The sequence below is a fragment of the Periplaneta americana genome, chromosome 16, assembly GCF_040183065.1.
Source record: "Periplaneta americana isolate PAMFEO1 chromosome 16, P.americana_PAMFEO1_priV1, whole genome shotgun sequence".
Lineage (NCBI taxonomy): Eukaryota > Metazoa > Arthropoda > Insecta > Blattodea > Blattidae > Periplaneta > Periplaneta americana.
In genome coordinates this window covers 41,258,661-41,280,609 of record NC_091132.1, presented here as the reverse complement: position 1 = coordinate 41,280,609, position 21,949 = coordinate 41,258,661, and the positions used below count along the sequence as shown (strand labels likewise).

The window sequence follows — 21,949 nt, the reverse complement described above, 5'->3', positions numbered from 1 at the left end:
GTTTTGCGAAGTTCCTACCTTTGCTACAAGTTTGTAATTGTTTCGTGATAAGGAAATTACAGCTTAGGACAGAAAAACTTGCCGCTGTCTTGTATACTTGAAAAAGTTGTCTACCTTCAACATTAGCTCACGTCGTTTTCAGTGAGGTTTACATGTGAGCATTTCTGTATGAAAATGGGTCTAATCTCTTACTTATCTTTTTTAAAGTATTGAATCATTCAATGAGGCAGTTGCCACAGATGTTGCTGTAGCTCATAATGAAGTTGCTAGGCTTGGAAGCTAAAATCTTTTACGATAATACTGGTAATGTTTGAATGCTAATGAATACCCACTTTTTATTTATTTATTTATTTATTTTATATTTAAGATTTATTCTTATTTTATATGTTAATTACGAATTTAGTAATTTATTTTTTAAACATAATAATAATAATAATAATAATAATAATAATAATAATTACATAACATTATAATTCTAATCACTAAATTGTGCACCATTAGGCCTCGGTTAAAAAGAAAAAAGCACACGCACACGCATACCCACCCACCCACTCCTCCGTTGCATTTCAACAAAACTAATCAATCAATCAATCTTCTTAATGTATCCAGCTATTTGCTGACAACATAAAGTCCACTGTAGTCTATTCAGTTTTTGTTTTTCACGAGAAATGAGGGATATTTTTCACTGCTTCAACAAAACTAACTTGCAGCTCTTTTTAAATAGTAAATGACGACCCCTTGTTATAAGTTACGAAGTTCAATTTGACTACTCATATGTAGGCTTTTCCTTAACTTGTTTTTGAGGTAAGTGCACTATATTTTATTTGCGCTAACTGAAAGAATAAATGAAATACCAGCAGTTTGTGGAGAAAAGTTAATGTTCAGATTAAATTATCGATATATACACTAAAATAAACCATATAAAATTCATGCAAATAAAACACGGTATTCTGCATTCTTAATGTCCTACTTAATGTATATAAACATACAAAATTCAACAGAAAAATCAGTTGTATACTAACATCGTCAGAAGCTTCCATTGATGTTATTGTCTCCTCCACATGACCTTCCTGAGGCTGCATTGCAACATAAGTTGCTTCTGATGTCCCATCAGCCACTTCAGCTGAAGGATCTGCAACGCCTAATAACAAACAAAACTAATGATTAGGGCTTCCATCACAACCTAATATCATGAAACTACTTAATAATGGTGTATCAGAATTTAGGAAAGCCACAAATAAATGTACTTGGAATTTTGAGTTAATTTAACAAAGAGCGTAGTTCTGACATTTAGAACTGTCTCAGAGCATGTCATGAATTTCCACTTGAGAAGATCGAGAATTTTATCCTTCTTTTATCAAATGGTCTAAAATATATAACACTCTTCTTATTTTGTGTGTGCGTGCGTGCGTGGGTGTGTATGCTTGCATGAGTGTGTAGAGAAAAATATGTAAACAGTCATTCTTGTGAAAAATATGTGTAAAAAGAAGTTCTGTAGATCTTTCAGCCATAATATGCCTATCCAAATAGTAAGTCATGAAAAGGAAAGTAAGAATGTTGAAATTTTTTGGTTGCAAATATTAATTAAAAAATGTAGATCACTTTACATATATAATATAGTGAAATAAAAAAAGCCTATTAATGAGTAATTTTTCTCTTTTAAATTTTCATGCAATATTACATGACCCAAGCTAAAATTGTACATATTGCTTACAGGCAAGTGTACAACATAAATTAAAGAAGTCCGATCAGTTCAACAATTGTCTTTGTCACAACATGTCAAAGTTACCTTCAATTTAAACACAAAGGCAATGGAACCTAAATTATGCATTTTTTTTTTTTATTTCCAACAAAAGAAGTGGCAAGGAAATGTTAAAGTGACGATTCCTATAATTGCTTTCGACAATGAAAATGATTATTATTTAAATAGTCAAGCTGTAATCAAATCATGTTCAAATGTATTCAAGATTGAATTTTTCAGAACCATAATACCACAGTCTAGTATATACAGTCACGAAGCTCAATACGTAGTAAATATGCATCCGTAGATAGTTGCTAACCACCAGGATCGCTAATATCGCCTCATTACAGACAATGCAAAATAGTACCAGCACAGTCTATTGTTTCTAGCACCCTCACAACTCAAGCTTCGTGACTGTATATACTAGACTGTGATAATACTTGGAACAGAAATGACAGCATTGTGAAGCACTGAGGGAAAGACCAGGATGGATAGAATCAGGAATACAGAGATAAGAGAAAGAGGGGAAGTTAGGCCTTTACAAGAACTTATCAAGATAAAGAGATTGGAATGGTTTGGCCATGTAAAGAGAATGACACCAGAGAGTTTACCCAGAAGAGTTCTGAAAAAGAGAATAAAGAAAAAGAAGAGATCATAGTAAGACTAAGAACGAGATAGCTGGACCAGATAAGGAAAGCTTGAAAACAAGAGGAATGGAGTGGGAATGAGTAGAGTGTGAAAGAAAAGAACAGGGATATCTGGAGGAGGCTAAGTAGGATGATCAGAAATATCAGAAACATCCAAGAGAAGAAGCATAATACTTTCTCTATGACTTACCAGATACAACAGTCATGACTGGTTGCTGATCACTGCTTGCTTGGTAATAATAATGACCAGACTGATCAACAAAATATGTGCCTTCCTCAGCACCTTCTTCAGACGTTACTACTTGCTGAACTTCTGAAAGGAATTGAAATTAATTGCTATCACAAAACTGAACAATCTTTACAAGAAGTATCAAATAAGAATCAAAGAAACTATAATATACCACTTGGAGCAGTACACTTTCTAGAACTAGAGATTGTGCACAAAATACGAGAGTCATTTCATAAGTCATGGCAACTGTGTTATATCAGCCAATGAAGTTGAAGCAATGGAAATCCACTATATGCAGTTATGGTCACTGGAAAGTGCTTCACAATGCTAGCAACAAATGAGGCCCGGGCACAGGAGCCAACGGGCAGAAGGCAATTGAAAGATGCGTAAATAGAAATCATTGTTTTAATATACACAAAAGATACAAAGTACATTACACACAGCTAACACCCTTCAAATTATTCTCCCCAAGGCTTCCACATATCTTTGCTAATGATGAGGAAGGCATTCAATAGTGTCCAATGCATAGTAGGGCAGGTCAACAGTTAGAGAAAGCACAAAGAAAGCTTGCCCATTTGACTGATGCGTAGAGAACGATATTCGATCCTCGTGCAGTCATGCTCATTACAGGGCTGCTATGAATCACCTAATGCTGATTACAGGGCACATTCGAAAGCGCGTTCTTGAACTGTTCGTATCGTGGAGTGTTGCTGTGCAGAGCAGGTAGAAGCTAGCATTTGCGTTACATATTCTGCGTTTTAACTCTGATATCAGGAGTTTTATATAGTTCAAAGTGAGTTTGTTAAATAACAGAGTTCTATATAACATTCTATGTACTTAACAATGCCCCCCGTTTCGCTCTAAATTAGGAAGTGCTAATAAAACGTTACACAGTCAAACTAGGGTATTATTTATAACGTTCATAAATTTATGAAAAACGAAACAAGCTCCGCTCATGACATAGGGAGTATATACAGATTAAAATAAACCGACCATAGTACCCTAGTTGTCAGAACATTTTAATAAAATCACATAGTATTAGTGTTTTATTACAACATCAAATATCAATTATTACACGATTACATATTTCTTATAACATCTTTGTCATTTCATTCAGTGATTTTATATGTAAAAAATTCGTGCTTCTGTATTTTCAACAATGTTATGTTACTAGTTACTCTGCAACAAGGTTTAGGTTACGTTACATGCGCTGTGAAAATCTCACTCGAAACATCAAGCCAGTAGACGACTGAGAACTGTCAACAGTTTGCCAATCGAATCAAAGCGAGGTCGAGTACACCCAAACGTTTCCGAAAGTTCGCGCGGCTTACCGTGGCAAGCTCTTCTTGCATCTACTCTACTATACAGTACATCCAAGTTTGAAGGTATCCACCCAATGTCCAGCGCTTCGATAAGGCAATGCACAACCGCCCAACACTTCTTGTAGCTCCACCTGATACTGAAGAACATTTCTGCCACGAAGAACTGCAATTTTCACATATCATTGCCATTCAACTTTACTTAGATCCATCTTGGAGCACAACGCCAGCACATTAACATCTGCGTGTGCTGTTAACCAGCCATCAATGCACACAGATGTCTTCTGGCAGTGGCATTCCATACAGTATAAACAGGTTTCCTAACATAGATACTGGACTGTGTCACCACATATTCCGAAGATATAACATGGCTGACATTAATTATGAAATGACTCTTGTATGAACTTTCATTTTCTGTTAACTACCTACTATTATTGTTCTGTAACACTGAATTACTAATACAATAATTGAGAGCTTTAGAGCACAAGTCCTGTAACTCCACTATTCAAGGGATCGTAATTACATTTGGATTTTGAAGAACACTAACTTCTATAAGTAACTCCTTAGTTAGTTTTAATATTCACTGAATATTATTTTATTCATATGTGAATGCAAAAATGTTGATTTCAGCATGTAAAACAAGCGTTTGTTATTTCTGCCTATACTGTGCCACGGTCTTTTAACAAATGAAAGTTTACTTCCTGATTGTACTGAAAGTCACTTTCAATTTCAAAAGACACATGTAACCAGTGCTGTCATGGGGACCATACGGCATCTGGAAACCTACCATTGTTTAATGCATCAAATGCAGAAGAGAAAATTTTGCCCATACAGAACTATATGGTATATAGTGCGTAAAGCTCAGTTCCCACAGTGCTTGTTTCCTTGCTGGCTAGCAAGCTTGGTGCTCTGATGGGTATGCCGATGGCTCCCGTGTTTGTTACTATGCTGGTTACTGTTCACATGCAGTTGACTCTTTTCACAGTTCAAATTGGAAAATCATCTGCTGTTTCACCTGTTGCCAACACTCATGATCGAAAAGAAACTAAACTGTGAGTGGAAAACAACTAAAGTCCTACATTAATAATAATAAATGTCATAATAAGGTAATTAAACAAGAAGTGTAAAACAGCTAAAGTCCGATATTAAATTGCTGTTTCTTACAAACTAGGAAATATAGGCAAAACAGATTTAGTATGAAAATAACGAACATGGCGATACGGTTTCAGCGGTGATACTATATCATCATCTTTGGTTCCAGCCTGCAAGCCAACACTAAAAATAGCAAGCAACTTAATCTCGAAATCCAGCAAGCTAGCCACCAAAACAGCCACAAGCGTGCATTATTTCCAGCAAGCAAGCACAGCAGCCATCAGCGCTCCCAGCTTGGAATCCATCACAGAAACAAGCACCGTCGGAATGGGGCTTAAGTTTTGTACACAGAGATCTGTACTGATCTTAGATCATCTCTTGCTGTTCCTAATAAATCTCCTTTGATATTCTTAAACATAACTGGTGCACCTCTGCATTGGAATCCAGAACCATATATAAAACAATGGTTGAAAAACAAAGAAGTGCTGCAGATACACACTCCAGAATTCAAGTTAAGTTGTTTCATGGAGTCTTCTTTAAACCAAGCTACTTTTACAATTAAAAGATAAAGCAAAATAATTTCTTTATTTTTTCCTTAGCATAAAAAATCCATAAACGAAGGTCGGAGGGTTAGAGAGAGATGAGTACAATATATTTCAAGGGAGAAAATTAAGGGGTGGGGCATATAGTCAAGTAAGAAATTACCATGATAGCACTGCATGTAACTCCTCTACATCAAAAGTGGAGATAAGTCACTTGTGCTCTAAAACTTCGATTTTTAAAGCAAAATTATTTATAAACATCTTCAAATAATTAAAAATACAGTTTTAAGTGCTTTTTTAACAGGCAGAATAACTGCATAATCACAGTTACAGATCTCAAAATCTCATAAAACTGGTTTGTAGAGTTACTCTATTACACAACAGAAACCTTCCTGTTTTTGTAATGTATAAAATTCTACACTTAAAATGACAAGACTTCTGTTGCTATAAGTATTTTTCTTACAAACAAATGAGGTATGACAAATGTGGCAGGATAAAAAATTGAAAGAAAATTACCCAACTGACTTAAAAATTGAACTGCGTGTCTTCAGGGTTCAACAACTAAAAATGGGCTAGCCTGTGGCGGAAGGACAGAGAGAAAGATTTCTCCTTTCACATTCACACATTCTCGATCCTTTTCTTTGCCACATGCCAATGTGACATTTCTCTCGCGACCATTTACTTCTTCATATGCTATTATCATAACATCAATTACCTTGCAGCTGCCACATGGGCAGGGTCATTTACAAAACAAAATTACTGCACTGATATTGCAACATCTGAATATTCCATAGCTCCTAACCACATGGAAGGTAATGCAGAGAAAAAGATAATGATGATACTCTTCTATCCAGCTGCCACATCTGACTAGCCCTATAGTAACAATAACAAAATGAAATTTGTCTACATTAAAAAGCCTTTTAAAAGATGTAATCGTAATTATACCTTAAATATAATATCCTTTCGTTAAAATATTAGCAAAACTGGAAACATACATTTAACTGAATTTCTGTCTTGTTTCTATGACCCATTCTGCTCCCACGCAGACTTTGCACAAACATAACACTTTCACATTTAGTGGGATTTCTTGTACAAGTGAGAACACAACACAATAAAATTACTTGAAAAAAAAAAAAAAACAAAAAAACAAAACATATACACTAGAATAGACATATTATATCTAGTCTCTAAGTGGCTCGGTAGGAATGCTGGCAATTTAGGTTTGATTCACTCTGTATAAAATAAAATAATGTTCGTAGAGAGTGCAAGATAAAAAGTGACAGAACTTGCACAAAACAGTACAGAATAGATGTAAACAAAAGTTATGTTTTGTCCTTTTTTATTCTTTTGTATGGTGGAGAGACCTGAAGGCTTACACTGCAGCCTAACGCTTATTGTGCTTACCACTTCTATTCTGTGAATGATTGGGTAGCCAAATGGCTGCACTCTTGTAGAAATACAGCACGCCACACCGTGAACTTAACCCAGGCTATTGTGTGGATGTGAATGATGATGATGATGATGATATGTGAATTAATGATGGCGAAATGAGTCTGAGGTCCAACGCTGAAAGTTACCCAGCAATTCTGCTCCAATTGGTTGAGGAAAAACTCCGGAAAAAATCCTAACCAGGATTCGAACCTGGGCCCACTCATTTGTCTTAATGTTAAGTGTACAAGATGCATTATGCTATTGATATCAGATGATACTGGGTGCACATACCAACTAAGTAGAAAGTAAGTCTTGATGTTTATTTTTTTAACTGGTCCTCACCCCCCCCCCCCTTTGCCAGTTATGCATATAGTGGCAGTTGGTAGGGTTTTCACATTGAGTTAAGTGAAGTTATTAAAAACAAATAGAGCCTGGATTTATATGCATTTATAAAGTTTGTAATATGCATGCAAATATGCTCCACAGAATCTTAAAATGTGTAGGCTACTATAATATGCAACATAAAGTCAGAAAAATAACAGCTCGTAAATATTTTTACTTTTAAATGAAGTAATTTACTGGCCAGTGGCTGGTCATGATAATATCTTTGAAAAATATTGGAGTGCAAGAGGTCAAATGACTTTATTGTCAAACGCCTGGCATTAGAAAACAACAACAACAACTTTTAAATGCAGTAAAAAATGTCAATATTTAAATCTCAATGCAAGCCAATTTGTTGAAAGTTGTGCAAAACATTGTACATTGCAATAAAACACAGTTACACAACTAATTTAAGTTTCACTAATATTACTTAAGTAGCCTACAGTATAAAATTTCTACTTTCTATCATATTAAAACTGAAAATTGCAGGAAACGATAAATGCTATCTTCATGTTTTTCATGCTGAAGCTTCTACGCCTATCAGAAAACAGATTTTTGTATAATGAGAATGATCTCTCCACATCACAAGAAGTCAAAGGTGCATGAGATAAACTCGTGTCAACTCCTCTTCTAATTCAGCTGCTTCACAACATAATAATTTTGCAATCTTACAAAGAGAATGAAATTCAGAATTTTTTGCAAGCACTGATTGAAGTTTTTCAGAAACGTTTTCTGCAATTCCGTCTGCTTCAGGGGTCAAAGCATCGATAACATTTTGAACTAAGGACCAGAACTCTTGTAGTGGAGAACAGTGTGCTTCCATTTCTGTTATTGTGTCAGATATACCGACTCATGTGATACTAAAACAAATGAGCTAACAAGCAAACATTCTGTTGGTGACAGATAAGAAAATTAAATTTTTTTGTTCCACCATGTTAACAATATCAAAAGAAATGCTTATACAAAATCTGACCACACGACCGCAATTACGAGGCCATCTAGAAAGTGATTTTCCCTGGGGCTGCTTACAGAAAAAAAAAGGCATAATTGCATAGAAAAAGTTTTTGAAACAGATACAGCAATTGTTGCGCTATTTGTCAACATATCCCTCACTGTAATTAGACATTTTTCATACCATGGGATCAATTTTTCTATCCTTGTGTCATAGAAGTCAGCCGCCTGGGATAGGAACCAGAGTTTGACAGCCTATGCACCTCTCTGTCAATCCCATAATATGACAAATGTCTTAATTCCGGTGGGCAATATGTTGAAAAATAGCTCAACAATTGCTGTGTCTGTTCCAATAAATTTTTCCAATGAAATTAGGTTTTCTTTCTGTTAATGGCCTCTGGCGAACTTATTTTTTTACAGCCCTTGTAACTGTGGTCAAGTAGCTAAAATTTATACAAGCACATCTTTTGACATTATTAACATGGTGAAAGAAAAAATTTAACTTTTTTATCTGTCCCCATCAGAATGTTTGCTGTTAAGCACAACGCTGCATTTCCACACTGTGTGAATTATTTCTTATTCATAAAGCTTTGAAGAATTACTGAATATGCCATTTTTCTGTACCACAAAAGAAAATATACATCTCAGAATATGTCCAGAATATGCAATTTTTATACTGAAATAGGAAAATATGCATGTAATTTAAATAAATTTTAAAATATGCAATTATATGTACTAACATATATGTGTTAATGATTACTATCGTCATCATAATCGAAGAAAACCAAGTTTACATATGTTAAATTTGTTTGTACGCAATATGCATTTCACATATAAATCCGGACTCTTGTATTAAGATAAGTGATAAGTTAAGTATGTCTTTCATTATAAGTTTCCAACTTTTATACCCCTTTTGGTTGAATAAGCATCTGAACATTTACTCCATACATCATTGCGGAAGAAACACAATATTTTTTGTTACAAAGACAGGATAAAGGATTCTCTGAAAAAATATAATTTAAAATGTAAAAAGATATGATTCTGTTAAAATATGAGATCCATCCAGAAAGTATCCAACCATTTTGAATGTCTTGAGAACCAGATGCACAGCCCTAAAGTAACTTGGCAGCCAGTCAGAGGGGGATCTTCCTGCGCATGTGAGAACAATCACTGTCATGTGGACTACTCAGCTGGCAGTGAAATACCATTAACTGGGCTTGTATACTATGCGATCATCACATTTACAATGATCAACTGAATAGATTAACAAATCTACATCAAGTTTTGCTTCAAACTGACATTCGTGCACAGAAACTATTTAAATGATTAAGAGGGATTCCAGGAATGATTCAATGGGTGAAGTCCAGAAAAATCACTTCAAAGATGGCCTTGAATCCAAAAAGCAACTGACATTCTGGAAGAAACTGAACATGCTGAATTTGTGCAGGCTGCAATCAACGAAAATAAAAAATTGACAATGCGAGAAACAAAAGAAAATCTCGAAATACCACGAACTGCTTTCAGAAATTTTTACAGAGAATCTTGACATGAAATATGTGGCAGCCAAATTCGTTCCAATGCTTCTGTTACAAGAGCAGAAGTAATTTCGTATGGAAGTTGTCCAGGACTTGCTTGAAACCATTAACAATGATCCAGAATTCCTCCAAACTCGAGATGAGTCATGAGTCTATAGCTATTATCCTGAAACAAAGCCCAGTCTTCCCAATGGAAATCGCCTGGATTTCCATGTTCGAGGCAGGTACAGCAAAGTTATAGTAACATCAAGGCCATGTTGATTTTTATTATGAAGGTGTTGTCCACTACGAGTACTCTCTTTATCGTAAAACAATAAATATGAGTTACTACAGCGACGTTCTTCATCAACTGAGGGATGCTGTAAGGGCAAGTAGTAACTCTTCTACATGTCTCAAGCAGATTTTCTTTTTTTAAATTACATTATCCAGGTGTTTCACCCCCTATACAGCTCAGATTTGAATTTGTGAGACTTTTGGTTTTTCCGCCAGTGAACGGGAAGAGATTGCAGACAGTGGACAACATTGAGGAGAATGTAATGAGGCAGTTGAAGCTGAAGCCAGTCCTGAAAAAGAACTCTGCAGACTGTTCTGAAAAGTGGAAAGGATGCTGGAATAAGTCTATGAGGTCCCAAGTGGAACACTCTGAAGGGGATTAAGGCACTATTATCATAGTTAGGATTTTTTTTAAACATTAAATAATTGGATACTTTCCAGAAAGACTTGTATGAGGTACAATTTCAAGGCTTAAAACATTTGATCCTACTTAACTTACACTAACAGGTGTTACTGAGTTAACAAAAATATTATTACACAAGCACACTTTCTGCATTTGTAAGTAGGAAATAGTAAAATAATAATGATAAAATAAAGGTAATAAATAAAACAGAAAAAACTTAATCACCCGTCACATGTTGTACAATTTGATCACCACCTTGGATTTCCTTATTAAATGTCTCGAGATAATTTTGGATATCTGTAATTGTTTCACCGGTTTCTTGGCCCTCCATCTTGATCTGCACAGCAGAAAGTCCTCCAGAACCTCTGGCTATAAAAATAAAACAAAAATATTTTATAAGAATTACATTTAAATATATACAATTAAAAATAAGCTTTATCAAGTGTGATATTACATTACAATTTAGTAATTATTCTGATACTCGGTAAATCACAACTTAGTTTGTAAAAGATATACATAATATTTTACCAGTCTTTTTTTCCTTGTCATCACTCATGACTTCAGCATCCAAAGCTCCTGAAAATCAATTTGACAGTTAGACATGCAACTGGATGTTTACTACTACTGCAGCAGTTCCCTCACCTTATGTCCCATTCCCAATGAAAAATAAAATTTCATTTTCACTCATAATCAAACTTTCGTTAATTCTTTCTTTAGATGAAATGTCTTGGCCAGGGAACCACTGCACTGCTGCACTAATGTCATAACAAGTAAAACTCTACGAAGTTAAAAAAATAAAATTACAGCACAGTAAAATTAGCAAATAAATAATAAGTGAAATTTTCCCTTGTTACCATGCACCATACCCTCAAGCCAATCAAAGCACAGAGCTGTAGATAACAGCATATCTGCCGGTAAATAGTTAAAATCATGCTCTGGCTATTTTAATTTCAGGAAAAGAGATCTAATTTATCAGTCATTCAGAACGTAATAAAATGGTTATATTTCGATGCACATACCACATTCACAGTCCCATAAGTTAAATAAATGTATTAATTACAAATAATGACATCAGCAATTAAAAAGCATCATAGAACAGGCTATTATTGGACTTATAATGCGTAACTTCAAACAACTTCCTACAGCTCAAGCATACCACTTACCGGTAACCCATTCTGTATAATGTTGAAAACAAATTCATCACTTTTCTAATATATCTGGTTCAACAAATTACAAAATCAAACCTGTAGCTCCTTTAATAATGTGAAAAGTTAGTCCTCTCCACCCTTACACCTTTGGAAATTAACAATGTTTTTCATCTCATAATAGAGTCAACTCGGTTATAGTGAACATTCGGCTACAGTGAACCTAAATCATTGGTCCCAACCCGCATACATTAAAAAGTACATTAATATTTCCATTTATAGTGAACCCTCACTTCGGTTATAGTGAACTTAGAACTATAACTTTCCCAAAAAAATGTAATTTTAAAATGGCCAAAATGGTAATTTAGGAAACCTTTTCTCCTATAAACTTCCAAGAATATGTTAAGAAAGAAACCTCAAACCTTGTACTCCTTAAGTGCAATGAAAGACAAAGGATTCGTTCAGTTATTAGAAGAATAGGAAGAGAAATGTTTTCTTTTGTAGTGATGACCAAAGGGTAAATACAAAGAGGATTACAGTATAATGGTCCTCAACCCTTCCTCACACATCTTTGTAAAAGTGAACCTGGGAAAATTCCAATCCGAGTACATAGTAGCATACCTCTAGTGGGAAGAGGTGCGAAATTGGTCAGTGCCTACTACCTACATGGCCAGATTAGATTCAAGTCTCGAACTGTGAACATCAGGATGTCGAAGCGTAAAGTGTCTAAGTTGGAAGATAAAGCAAACATTAGTACTGATATTGAACGTGGTCTGACCCAAACGGGCATTAATACTGTTTGTATAGCAACGTCAGTAGTATAAAAACAGACATTTCAGTTTTAGTGAACCTCGGATATAGTGAACAAAATATGCTGGAACGCAGAGGTTCACTATAACCGAAGTTGACTGTACTAGCATTAGGCCTAATCATAAAATGTTCACCAACATAAAAGAGTTATAAATGTTTCAAAATTTTTATGTAAAAAAATCCATGGCACTACAGCCCTTTGCAGGGCCAAGACCGACCAGCCAGCTGCTGGCCTCACGTCCACATGACGAAGAAGAGGTGGACGATCATCCAACCAGAATGGAGGTATCGTGTGGTTATCACGATGATCCCTCCAGCCGTTATAGCTGGTTTGCGAAATCGGATTTTCGCTACCTATCATAGCTCCCCAAGTGCATCACGATGCTGGGTGGGCACCAGTCCCATACACTGGCCGAAATTTCATTAGAAAATTTCTTCCCCCATGAGGACTCAAACCAGCGCGCATTCCGTAACACGAGTCCTAGGCAGGATGCCTTAGACCACGACGCCATGGCACGGGACAAATTTTTATGTAAGCATTATTTTTATTTTCTTGATAGCCTATGTCTTTTTTAATTTCCCCTTTTGTATCGACATGCCATGTGATGTAGGCGAAACACTAGACTCTCTCATATTCCAAGCCTCCCTGACTGTGTGGTCAGCACGATACAGGGCTACCACAAAGACGACATAGGATAAGTACAAGACAAGTGACAAACACCACATCCCATCCCATCCCATAGAATGAAGATAAATCTTTGCCCTAGCTGAGAATCAAACAACACATTGCTTGGTTAGAAACACATGAGCTATCCACAGAATGTATGCATTACCAATAACAGACTAAAATTTCTGCCAAACATATTCATTGCCATTCTCACAGGTACAGAATACGAACAAAATCAGACCAAGTGTTCTAGAAAGTATCAATGTACAAAGAGACAGACAAAATGTCCTAAAATTCATTTAGAGATACGAAAGATAGTGATTGACTAAGAATGATCCACATTTTAAGCTTACTTTTGACGTCGCTTAGAATAAAAAAAAGTTGATGTGAATATGGGTCCGACTCCCATTAATTCCTATTTAAAAACAGCTTTAACCTTTAGAAAAGTAACAGTAATTGTGTTAAGTTTATCTAGAGGGGGGGGGGGGAACCGGAACAAATGCTTGCAAAGGTATTACTTCATTGAACCATACAAGTTAGTTTTTACAACTCTATAAAAAATTACAATTTTATCATTGTTTTACATCATATCATTAAAACACAATTGGCACTTTACGAGTATGAATGGCATAATTGTATCTGGCAATTAAAATTTGTTCCTTTAAGCATAGCAATATTTTGAGCAGATTTTCAATAACTTTACTTTCTGCTCTAATGCAGGTGATCATCGTGCTTTAACAGGTGATAATATTACAGTACTAATAAATATTTAAATTGCCTCCAATACAAAAGAATTACCATGAAAGACTACGAGAGGCGCAGACAGGCACTGATCACTCTTTTTCAAATGAGAAGCCATCACTAGTTCTAAATCATTCTTGTTATGCATGAATAAATGTACACAGAAGCACTTAGTTTTACAGCTCCATCTTCAACAGTCTGCAGAGGAAAATACTTAGAATCTCATCATAAACTATCCAAATTTAAAGATGACATTTTTTCTCAAATTAACTTCACAAAGCAAATGTCAAACAAAGATCTTAATATTACTAGATGTACCGAAGTACCGGTACATGTATTTCCGTGCAGGAATTCTGCATTACCACATGGTGAAGAATGGGTAGGAAGAAGAAAAATTCTCTCAGGCACTGGGATTCGAATCCGGGTTTTCAGCTCTACGTGCTGATGCTTTATCCACTAAACCACTAGGTAAATTCTCGTTTTTAAATAGAACTATAAATGATTGGAATGACCTACCTGCAGCGGTCTTTGAGGGCTGTCCTTCCTTAAGGAGATTCAAGAATAACTTAAAAAGTTGTGTATAAAGTGCAAATTAAAATTAAGGTGACATTTAACATTTAATTTTTTAAGGTGACATGTATTTATTTAGCCTGACGAGTTACTTCCTTGGTTTGAATTGTAAATTATTTAAAAATAGCGTGTAAGAGGGCCTTAGACTAGAAATGTTTAGCTTAAATGTAGTTCTGTTTATAAGTATGCATAAGGGTGTAATTATTTGACTTATTTGAACTGTTGTATCAGTGAAGCGAGGTGAGTCAGTGAAGTTATGGTTTTACAGTGCAGTGAATATTTCCAATCAGTGATAATTTATAGTGTCAATGAAATGTGTTCTATAGTGTCAGTGAAATGTGTCCTAAAGTGTCAGTGAAATGCGTCATAGTGCCACTACAGTGAGTGAGATGAGAGTAAAGTGAAAGACTATTGAAACTTATGTAGGGCCTATACATATGTAGGTTGTATTGTAAAATTAGGTATTTTATGTTTTATTATTAATTGTAATTATTGTGTTAAACTGTATTGTGTATTGTGTATTGTATAATTGTATTGTGTATTGTAAATTTTATTGTATACTGTTTATATTGTGTATATCACTGCCACCAGGTGCTTGCCCACTTGCAATGTAAATAAATACATACATACATACAAGCCATATCGGATTAAAATTCTGATGCCGGATTGAATCCCTCTCAGTTTAAGTTCTATCTCTCTATTCCCCTTTGGTGGCCTACCCTCATGTAGTGTCACATAATATATGACAGTGGCTTAGTGGATAAAGCGTCAGCACGTAGAGCTGAAAACCTAGGTTCGAATCCTAGTGCTCGAGAGAATTTTTCTCAGTTCTACCCATTCTTGATGTTTAATTTCCTTTGAATTATTATATGACATATTCTCTTCTCATTCCTCAGAAGTTAATAAAAATCAATCCAGAAAAAGAGCATGTTGATAAGATGGCCATGGAAACTACAGTAGAAGCTGAAAGACTGTTATTTTACTATTCTACTTCCTGTTCTCCTCCACTAGAAAATCCAGATAAGATACGATTTTTTGAGTAGTGAAAAACTGCGAAAAAACCTACAATGACTTGTAAGGCTGCTCTAGACAGATCAATTTTATTGGCATGAAGCAACTTTCATGCTACTATCCCGAAATAGATGTTCGTGTCAAGTAAGTTTCCACTGAGCTGACAGCAGAAAGAGAAAGTGACCTACAGTCAAGTTCTGATAGTCCCTAAAAATCACATGACTCAGTTCCCCTATCTATTACTCCTGTCTAGACAGTTACTTGAGGTTCATAACATGCTCGTTATATTGTCATTTTCCAGCTATAAAAACAGGTGGAGTGAAAATATATACATGTATATAAAAGTCTTGACATAGGCCTATATAAATATGAAATATTGTGGATACCATAAAATGGGGTGAATAGTAATGACTTTTTACTATTTTATATTTCTTAGTAGCATAGAGTAAATATAATAACAATGTTTATTTGTTCACTCACTACGAATAAAAAAATAAATACCCTTATTATTATATTTACTCTTTGACACAAAGAAATAAAAAATTCATTCCTATTCACCCCTGCATTCCTATTCAATCCAGTTTACTGTACAAGATTATTTCCAGTTCTGTTATTAGGAATTGTATTTCTCACCACAGTGATCACTCTACTCATTCTTGTTTCAACTTTTGTTAGATCGAATTTTTGCACTCATTAATCTTCTTCTGACATCTCTTTTAACGAAGTCGATATGTAAAATAAAATTTGGAGATCCTTTATTGTATAAGGTTCCCTTACACATTGCGCATGTGCAGTAAACAAGAGCTACTGTGAACAGTCGTGCGAAACTGTTGACTACATACAGGTGGACTCCCATCAAGATTAGCTCCAAATTTTTAATTCCATATCTGTACGATTAATTTCCCTTCCAGCAATTCGATATCTCAGCCATTTCTTGAATATCTTCCTATTCTTACTCTCACCAAATCTTCACCTAATGAGTTCATCATTAGTTGAACTCCAGCATGATAAATGTTTCTCCATATTTGTGAACACAAATTTTGAACCTCAAGATTGTGGATCAAAATGTAAAAAAAAACATCAAACACTTGAAACAATTAATCACTTCCTCCATGCAGACAGATGTCAGACAACAAATTTACCTGACATTAAGCAATATAAATTCGATACATCTATTCATAGATGAGCCTTTATGAAGAAAGAATTTTGTTGAAGAACAGGATAAAAACACAGGCAATGTTTGTTAGTTCCAGCTGCCAGCGAGAACTGCTGTCATTTCAGCAAAAATGTGCAGGAATATTAAAGATTATTCCACATGAAATGTCAGAAAGAAGGAAAAGAAAAATGCAAAGAATATGTCAAGACAAAATAGCTATTCTTCCACATCTTCCCACTAATATTAATATGCTTTCCCCCCTCCCCCCACCCAATAGTTAATCATGTTTCAAAAAACTGTCAGCATGTTAATGATATAGGTCTTAATGATATACCTCATGTGAATAATCTCATTTAACAGGACAGGAGATGAAGCTCTCTACTGGGTCCTCAAATCTTAAAATGCAGTATGAATTAAAACTTTGACAGCAGTGGTATTATAAAATATAATGCAGCAGTCACCAGTAAGTTCTGGCAGTTGTTTACATGATGAGTAGAGCTAGGATTTATATGTAGTATGAGTTAAGAATGACGCCGAGTATAGTTGAGTCGATGTGATGCCAGTTAAGAAGGTTTTAAGCCTGGTTGACAAGACTCGAAATGCAAGAAAAGTCACAAGGACTAGATAATGCAGCTTTTAAACCCCCCCGCTGTTTTGTAAGTGGTGGGTAAGAGGATTAAAAAACCTTAGCACTAACTAATGGAAGAGTACTGAATGACAAGAATGGCAGGTATAAGGAGTGGGGGGCATGGCTTGTATGTTTATAAACTATACTGACTAAAAACATTAGCTTTTACTACATACGAATCCTAGCTCTAATGATGAGCATATTAAAGTTATTTAGAGAAGTTGTCTCAGGAAAAGTTGAAACCAAATATGAATTTCATGAGTCAAAATGTTACTCTCATGAAACTTTAAATACAAAAAGAAAAGAAAATTATGAAGAAAACAGGACAACTACAATTAATGACTCAAGTCGAAGTACCGTATCAAAGATCTCTTTTTCATTGTAAATTGGTTTGAAGGAAAATAATAACCACAGGCAAACATTCTAAACTGGCAGAAAGTAACAGGCCGATATACTTCTAACATCAGTGTGTTGAATAGAAATCAACACAATATGAAAAAATGTTTGCCAAAATATGACATTTATTGTGACAAAACATGAAAATATGAAATAAATATTTCATTGCTATATTATCTTCGTTCTTAAACCATTTGGAGCAGGTATACCTAATTAGTTAGCTACAAAAATAAGCCAGTAGAGATTACTAGGCTATATTAATCATTACTGAAGCAGTAAAAATAAACCCAACTGTTACTGTGCAGATTCTTACGAATACTCGTAATGTAACTGAGGAATTGAAAGAACAAGCGCTAATACAGTGTGAGAAATTAATAATTACATTACCATACACAGGATAGGCCTAGTTGGTATAATATTCAAACTGTGAATAAGAGTAGATTAAAAACACAGAGAACTTTTATAAAGTTAGTACACGAAATTAAAAAAAGATTTGAGTATTTCTCAAAAGAAAGAAAATTATTAATGAAAGACAACCCATTAAATACCATTCATATAGAACATAGTTTGAACCTCATAGACGGTGTTAAAAAATCTGGAACAGAAAAACTAGTTTTCAAGACTTTGGCTATAGAAATAATTGACACAAGGTACCCACATAAGGAGTGGTTACAAATTTATGTATATAAATTCCTTATATCACATTCAAGAAGAGCAGGAGCTGAAGGAACATGTCCTCTCTTTTCATTTTACCATTCTGTAGGAGAACATACAAAACATTTTGAAAGAGAAGCTACTGCTATTTATATCTTTAAAAAACCTCTTATATAAATTAAAGCAATTCCAAAACGTTGCCCCATTATCATAACATTCAAGGGCAGCCATACAAGCTATAATTTCACAACAGTCTACAAAACAGGCTAAAATTCAGAATTGTACGAAAATTTTCTATTACCTAACTAAAATACAGGAAAAAAAAAAAATAGTTTACAGTGGATTTCTTCATACTGTGATATAAAGGGAAATGAAACAGTAGGCTTTTTAACTAAATAGGACATTGAAATCTGTCACACTGGGTGGCACAATCGGTAGAGTGCTGGCCTTCTGTGTCCGAAGTTGCGGATTCGATCCCGGCCCAGGTTGATGCCATTTAAGAGTGCTTAAATGCAACAGGCTCATGCCAGTAGATTTACTAGCATGTAAAAGAACTCCTGCAGGACAAAATTTTGGCACACCAGTGACACTGATATAACTTCGGCAGTTGCGAGCGTCGTTAAATAAACCATAATTTACAATTTTACACTGAAATTTTACAATCATCTAATAACTGACTTCGATTTTATTCTGTAAAAAAATCAAAAGTAAACTCAGATCTGCCCAAATTCGGATGGAGCAAAAGATAAAACCTGGGAAATTTGATTAACCCCGAGATATCTACTTGGAGGATTTGGCGAACTGTTTCAGAACATGGGAGGGGTAAAAGTAGGAGGAAGAAGAATAAAGTGCGTAAGATTTGCTGATGATATGGCGTTGTTAGCAGAAGACAATAGTTATCTCCTCATCTAACCCACTCTAACCTTGTCCCATTCCTAGGCTTCATGTCATTTAGCTATCCCCTCATGTAACCCTAACCTAACCTAACTTTTAACTCGCAATATTTACGGAAATACATGCTGGAGGAGAGTGAAAGAAGGCAGATAACTATTCATACCCCACTTACCAATGTGTATATGCAAGGCATACCAAAAGCCTGAACCAACCAAACCTGGCATGTCACTGATATTCAACCTTACAAAAAAATCGTTATCTATGTACCTACCAAAAAGCTTGTATGCAAGGCATGCAATCCCGCTTCTTCATTGACCACCACTTTCACAGCAACTTTGCACCATTATTCCAGTGCGAAATTCACGTCGCTGCTTAATTAGTCTTTTGTTTACAGTATGTATGACTCGACTAGAAACCAAGTACGCGAATACAGATTAGCCTACTTTTCTTTGGTAACACAATTTTAAAGAAATACCTATATAATCCCCCTTAATTTACGTACACTTTATCATTTAAAACTGAGTATAGTAATTATCTGACCAGCTACTAGATCCTCTAAGCTATGCAACTTATGAAAAATATAAAATTCTTATAATATCCTGTGATAATTTACTAATTGAAAATCCAAAGAAAAACAAGGTTAGAAATACAAAAACCTAGTGTTAGGTGGGTTAGCAGATGCTGAGGAGGATATAGCACATCTACAATACAAATAGCATTCACCAATAAAAATACAAGCATAGAAGATATGTGAAAATACTATATTAGGCCTACCATTAATTAGGAGACTCGGAGTTTTATTTTTGCTAAAGAAATTATAGAACTACTTAATGTTTCTGTTAGGATATGAAAATTATTTACTGAAGACCTTATCTTTCAACATTTAGATCCTTATAACAGCCTGTAGGTTTGTAATGCAAATCTGAATTTAACTGAACTTATTGCAGGTTAGATTGATTTAAATCAAAGTGATTTTAATCAACTGATTTTTTTATTTAAATGATTTTTTCAGTTTTTACATTTGTATTTTAAACATAAAAAAATGTACTCTGCGAAGTCAATGTTATGCCATTCGAACATTTAAATTTTTAAATACAGGGTGTATCAAAACTTCAGGAATGGATTCAAGTGATCCACCTCTACCAATCCAGCACCCAGAATAATTTACTTGGTCACCACACTCTCCTGATTTAAATCCCCTGGACTTTTATCTTTGGGGACACATAAAATCTTTGGTGTATTCGACTGCCGTGTGTAATGAAGTAATTCTCTGTGCATGCATTGTGACAATACACACTAAGGCAGGCATTTTTATCGTGTTCGGCTCTCAGTGCGAAAATGAGTGAAGGCCTGTATTCAGGCAGGAAGAGGTTATTTTCAACATTTCATCTGATATGTGATCAGAGTGCTTCAACTGATAAGTCTAATAACTCTATAATTATGCATTTCCGGACCCACCATGTTGTAATACACTTCTTTCTTCTCTCTATATGAGGAATCCATTCCTGCAGTTTTGCCATCAAGTTTTGATACACCCTGTATATTAGAGACCATTGTTGGGGCATTGTCAGTTACAGGTAACCTACTAACTGCTGGTAGTTTGAGCTTGTAACTGAACTGACAAAGTTACCTCATGTTTGCTTTGCTTAAATCTGTAAAGTTTTAGTTTTGTTTTGCTACAATGTCTAATGTAGGGAGGAAAAATGAAAGATCCCATATGGGGAGATTTTATAAAACTTTCAACAAACAGTGGCATAGGTTCCAAAGCAAAATTTAAAATATGTGGTTTAGAATTGCAAGGTTTAGTAGCAAGAATGAAATCTCATCTTCTGAAATGCAAGAAGATTCAGGAAGATAAAAATTGTTAAGTTTTTTTCTGATTCTGAAGAACAAGCATCACTTAATGAAAGTAAGTTTGAATAAGTGGATTAAAATTGTTTTGATTGTAACAGATACTTGCTCTCTTCTCCAGTGTTAAGTAGGATATTAAAATATAATTTAATATTAGATTAGAATACTGGAAATTTCTTTTCAAGTAAGTGTATTTTTATCTGCTTTATTACACTTTACAAGTCATAAAGTAAAAGTAGGTATGTATATAGTGGGTAGCCTATTGAAAATTTACAAAGCACGGTAGTAACTTTCTTATAGCTGATCCAACTACGCTAAGTTGGATCATCTGCTAGTACCAGTAATGAAATGTGCAAAACACCATCAGCTACGAAGGTGAAAAGATTTTCAGCTGCAGAAGAAATGGAGTCAGGTAATGCAATTCAATGCAAAAACATTACTCAAAGTCAACTTGGCTCATTTTTTGTCAAAATAACTGTTCAACAGAAAGATACACTGGACAAGCAAATAGCTAAATTTTGTTATGCAACAAACATTTCATTTTGATGCAAACAGCATCCAGAATTTATCAAGTTAAGACTTGTTACAGCCTGGTTATTGTCTTACCTCACACAATGATGTTGCTGGACTCCTTCTTGAAGATACGAATATTTAAAGGGGTAAACGAGATGAATGTTTCCGAAATATGATTGAACAAATTGTTTGTATGAGTTTAGACAGCTGGTCAAATATTCATAATGAACCAATGATCTGTGTGACAGTGACAACAGACGCTGGTGATGTGAACTTATACAACACAATTGATACATCAGACCACCCACACACTTCAGATTATATGACTAAAATTGCTATGGATTCTGTGGAAAGTTGTGAGAGAATTCA

General features: G+C 34.9%; 1 protein-coding gene across 8 annotated transcripts in view; it reads right to left on the bottom strand.

Moving 5' to 3' along the window:
* Positions 1-21,949, bottom strand: part of LOC138692250 (transcriptional repressor CTCF-like) — a 58,465-nt gene that overhangs the window by 30,444 nt on the left and 6,072 nt on the right. For 4 of the 8 annotated variants that reach the window (XM_069815396.1, XM_069815392.1, XM_069815395.1 and 1 more), the window contains exons 2-5: positions 11,073-11,120; positions 10,770-10,913; positions 2,579-2,701; positions 1,023-1,141 (exon numbers count right to left, since the gene is read on the bottom strand). In XM_069815396.1, the coding sequence (XP_069671497.1) occupies positions 1,023-1,141; positions 2,579-2,701; positions 10,770-10,913; positions 11,073-11,100 (414 nt within the window). In that variant the 5' untranslated portion in view covers positions 11,101-11,120. Of the gene's footprint in view, positions 1-1,022; positions 1,142-2,578; positions 2,702-6,285; positions 6,427-10,769; positions 10,914-11,072; positions 11,121-21,949 lie in introns of those variants that run through there. The other 4 variants (XM_069815398.1, XM_069815399.1, XM_069815397.1 and 1 more) reach the window with 3 other exon arrangements.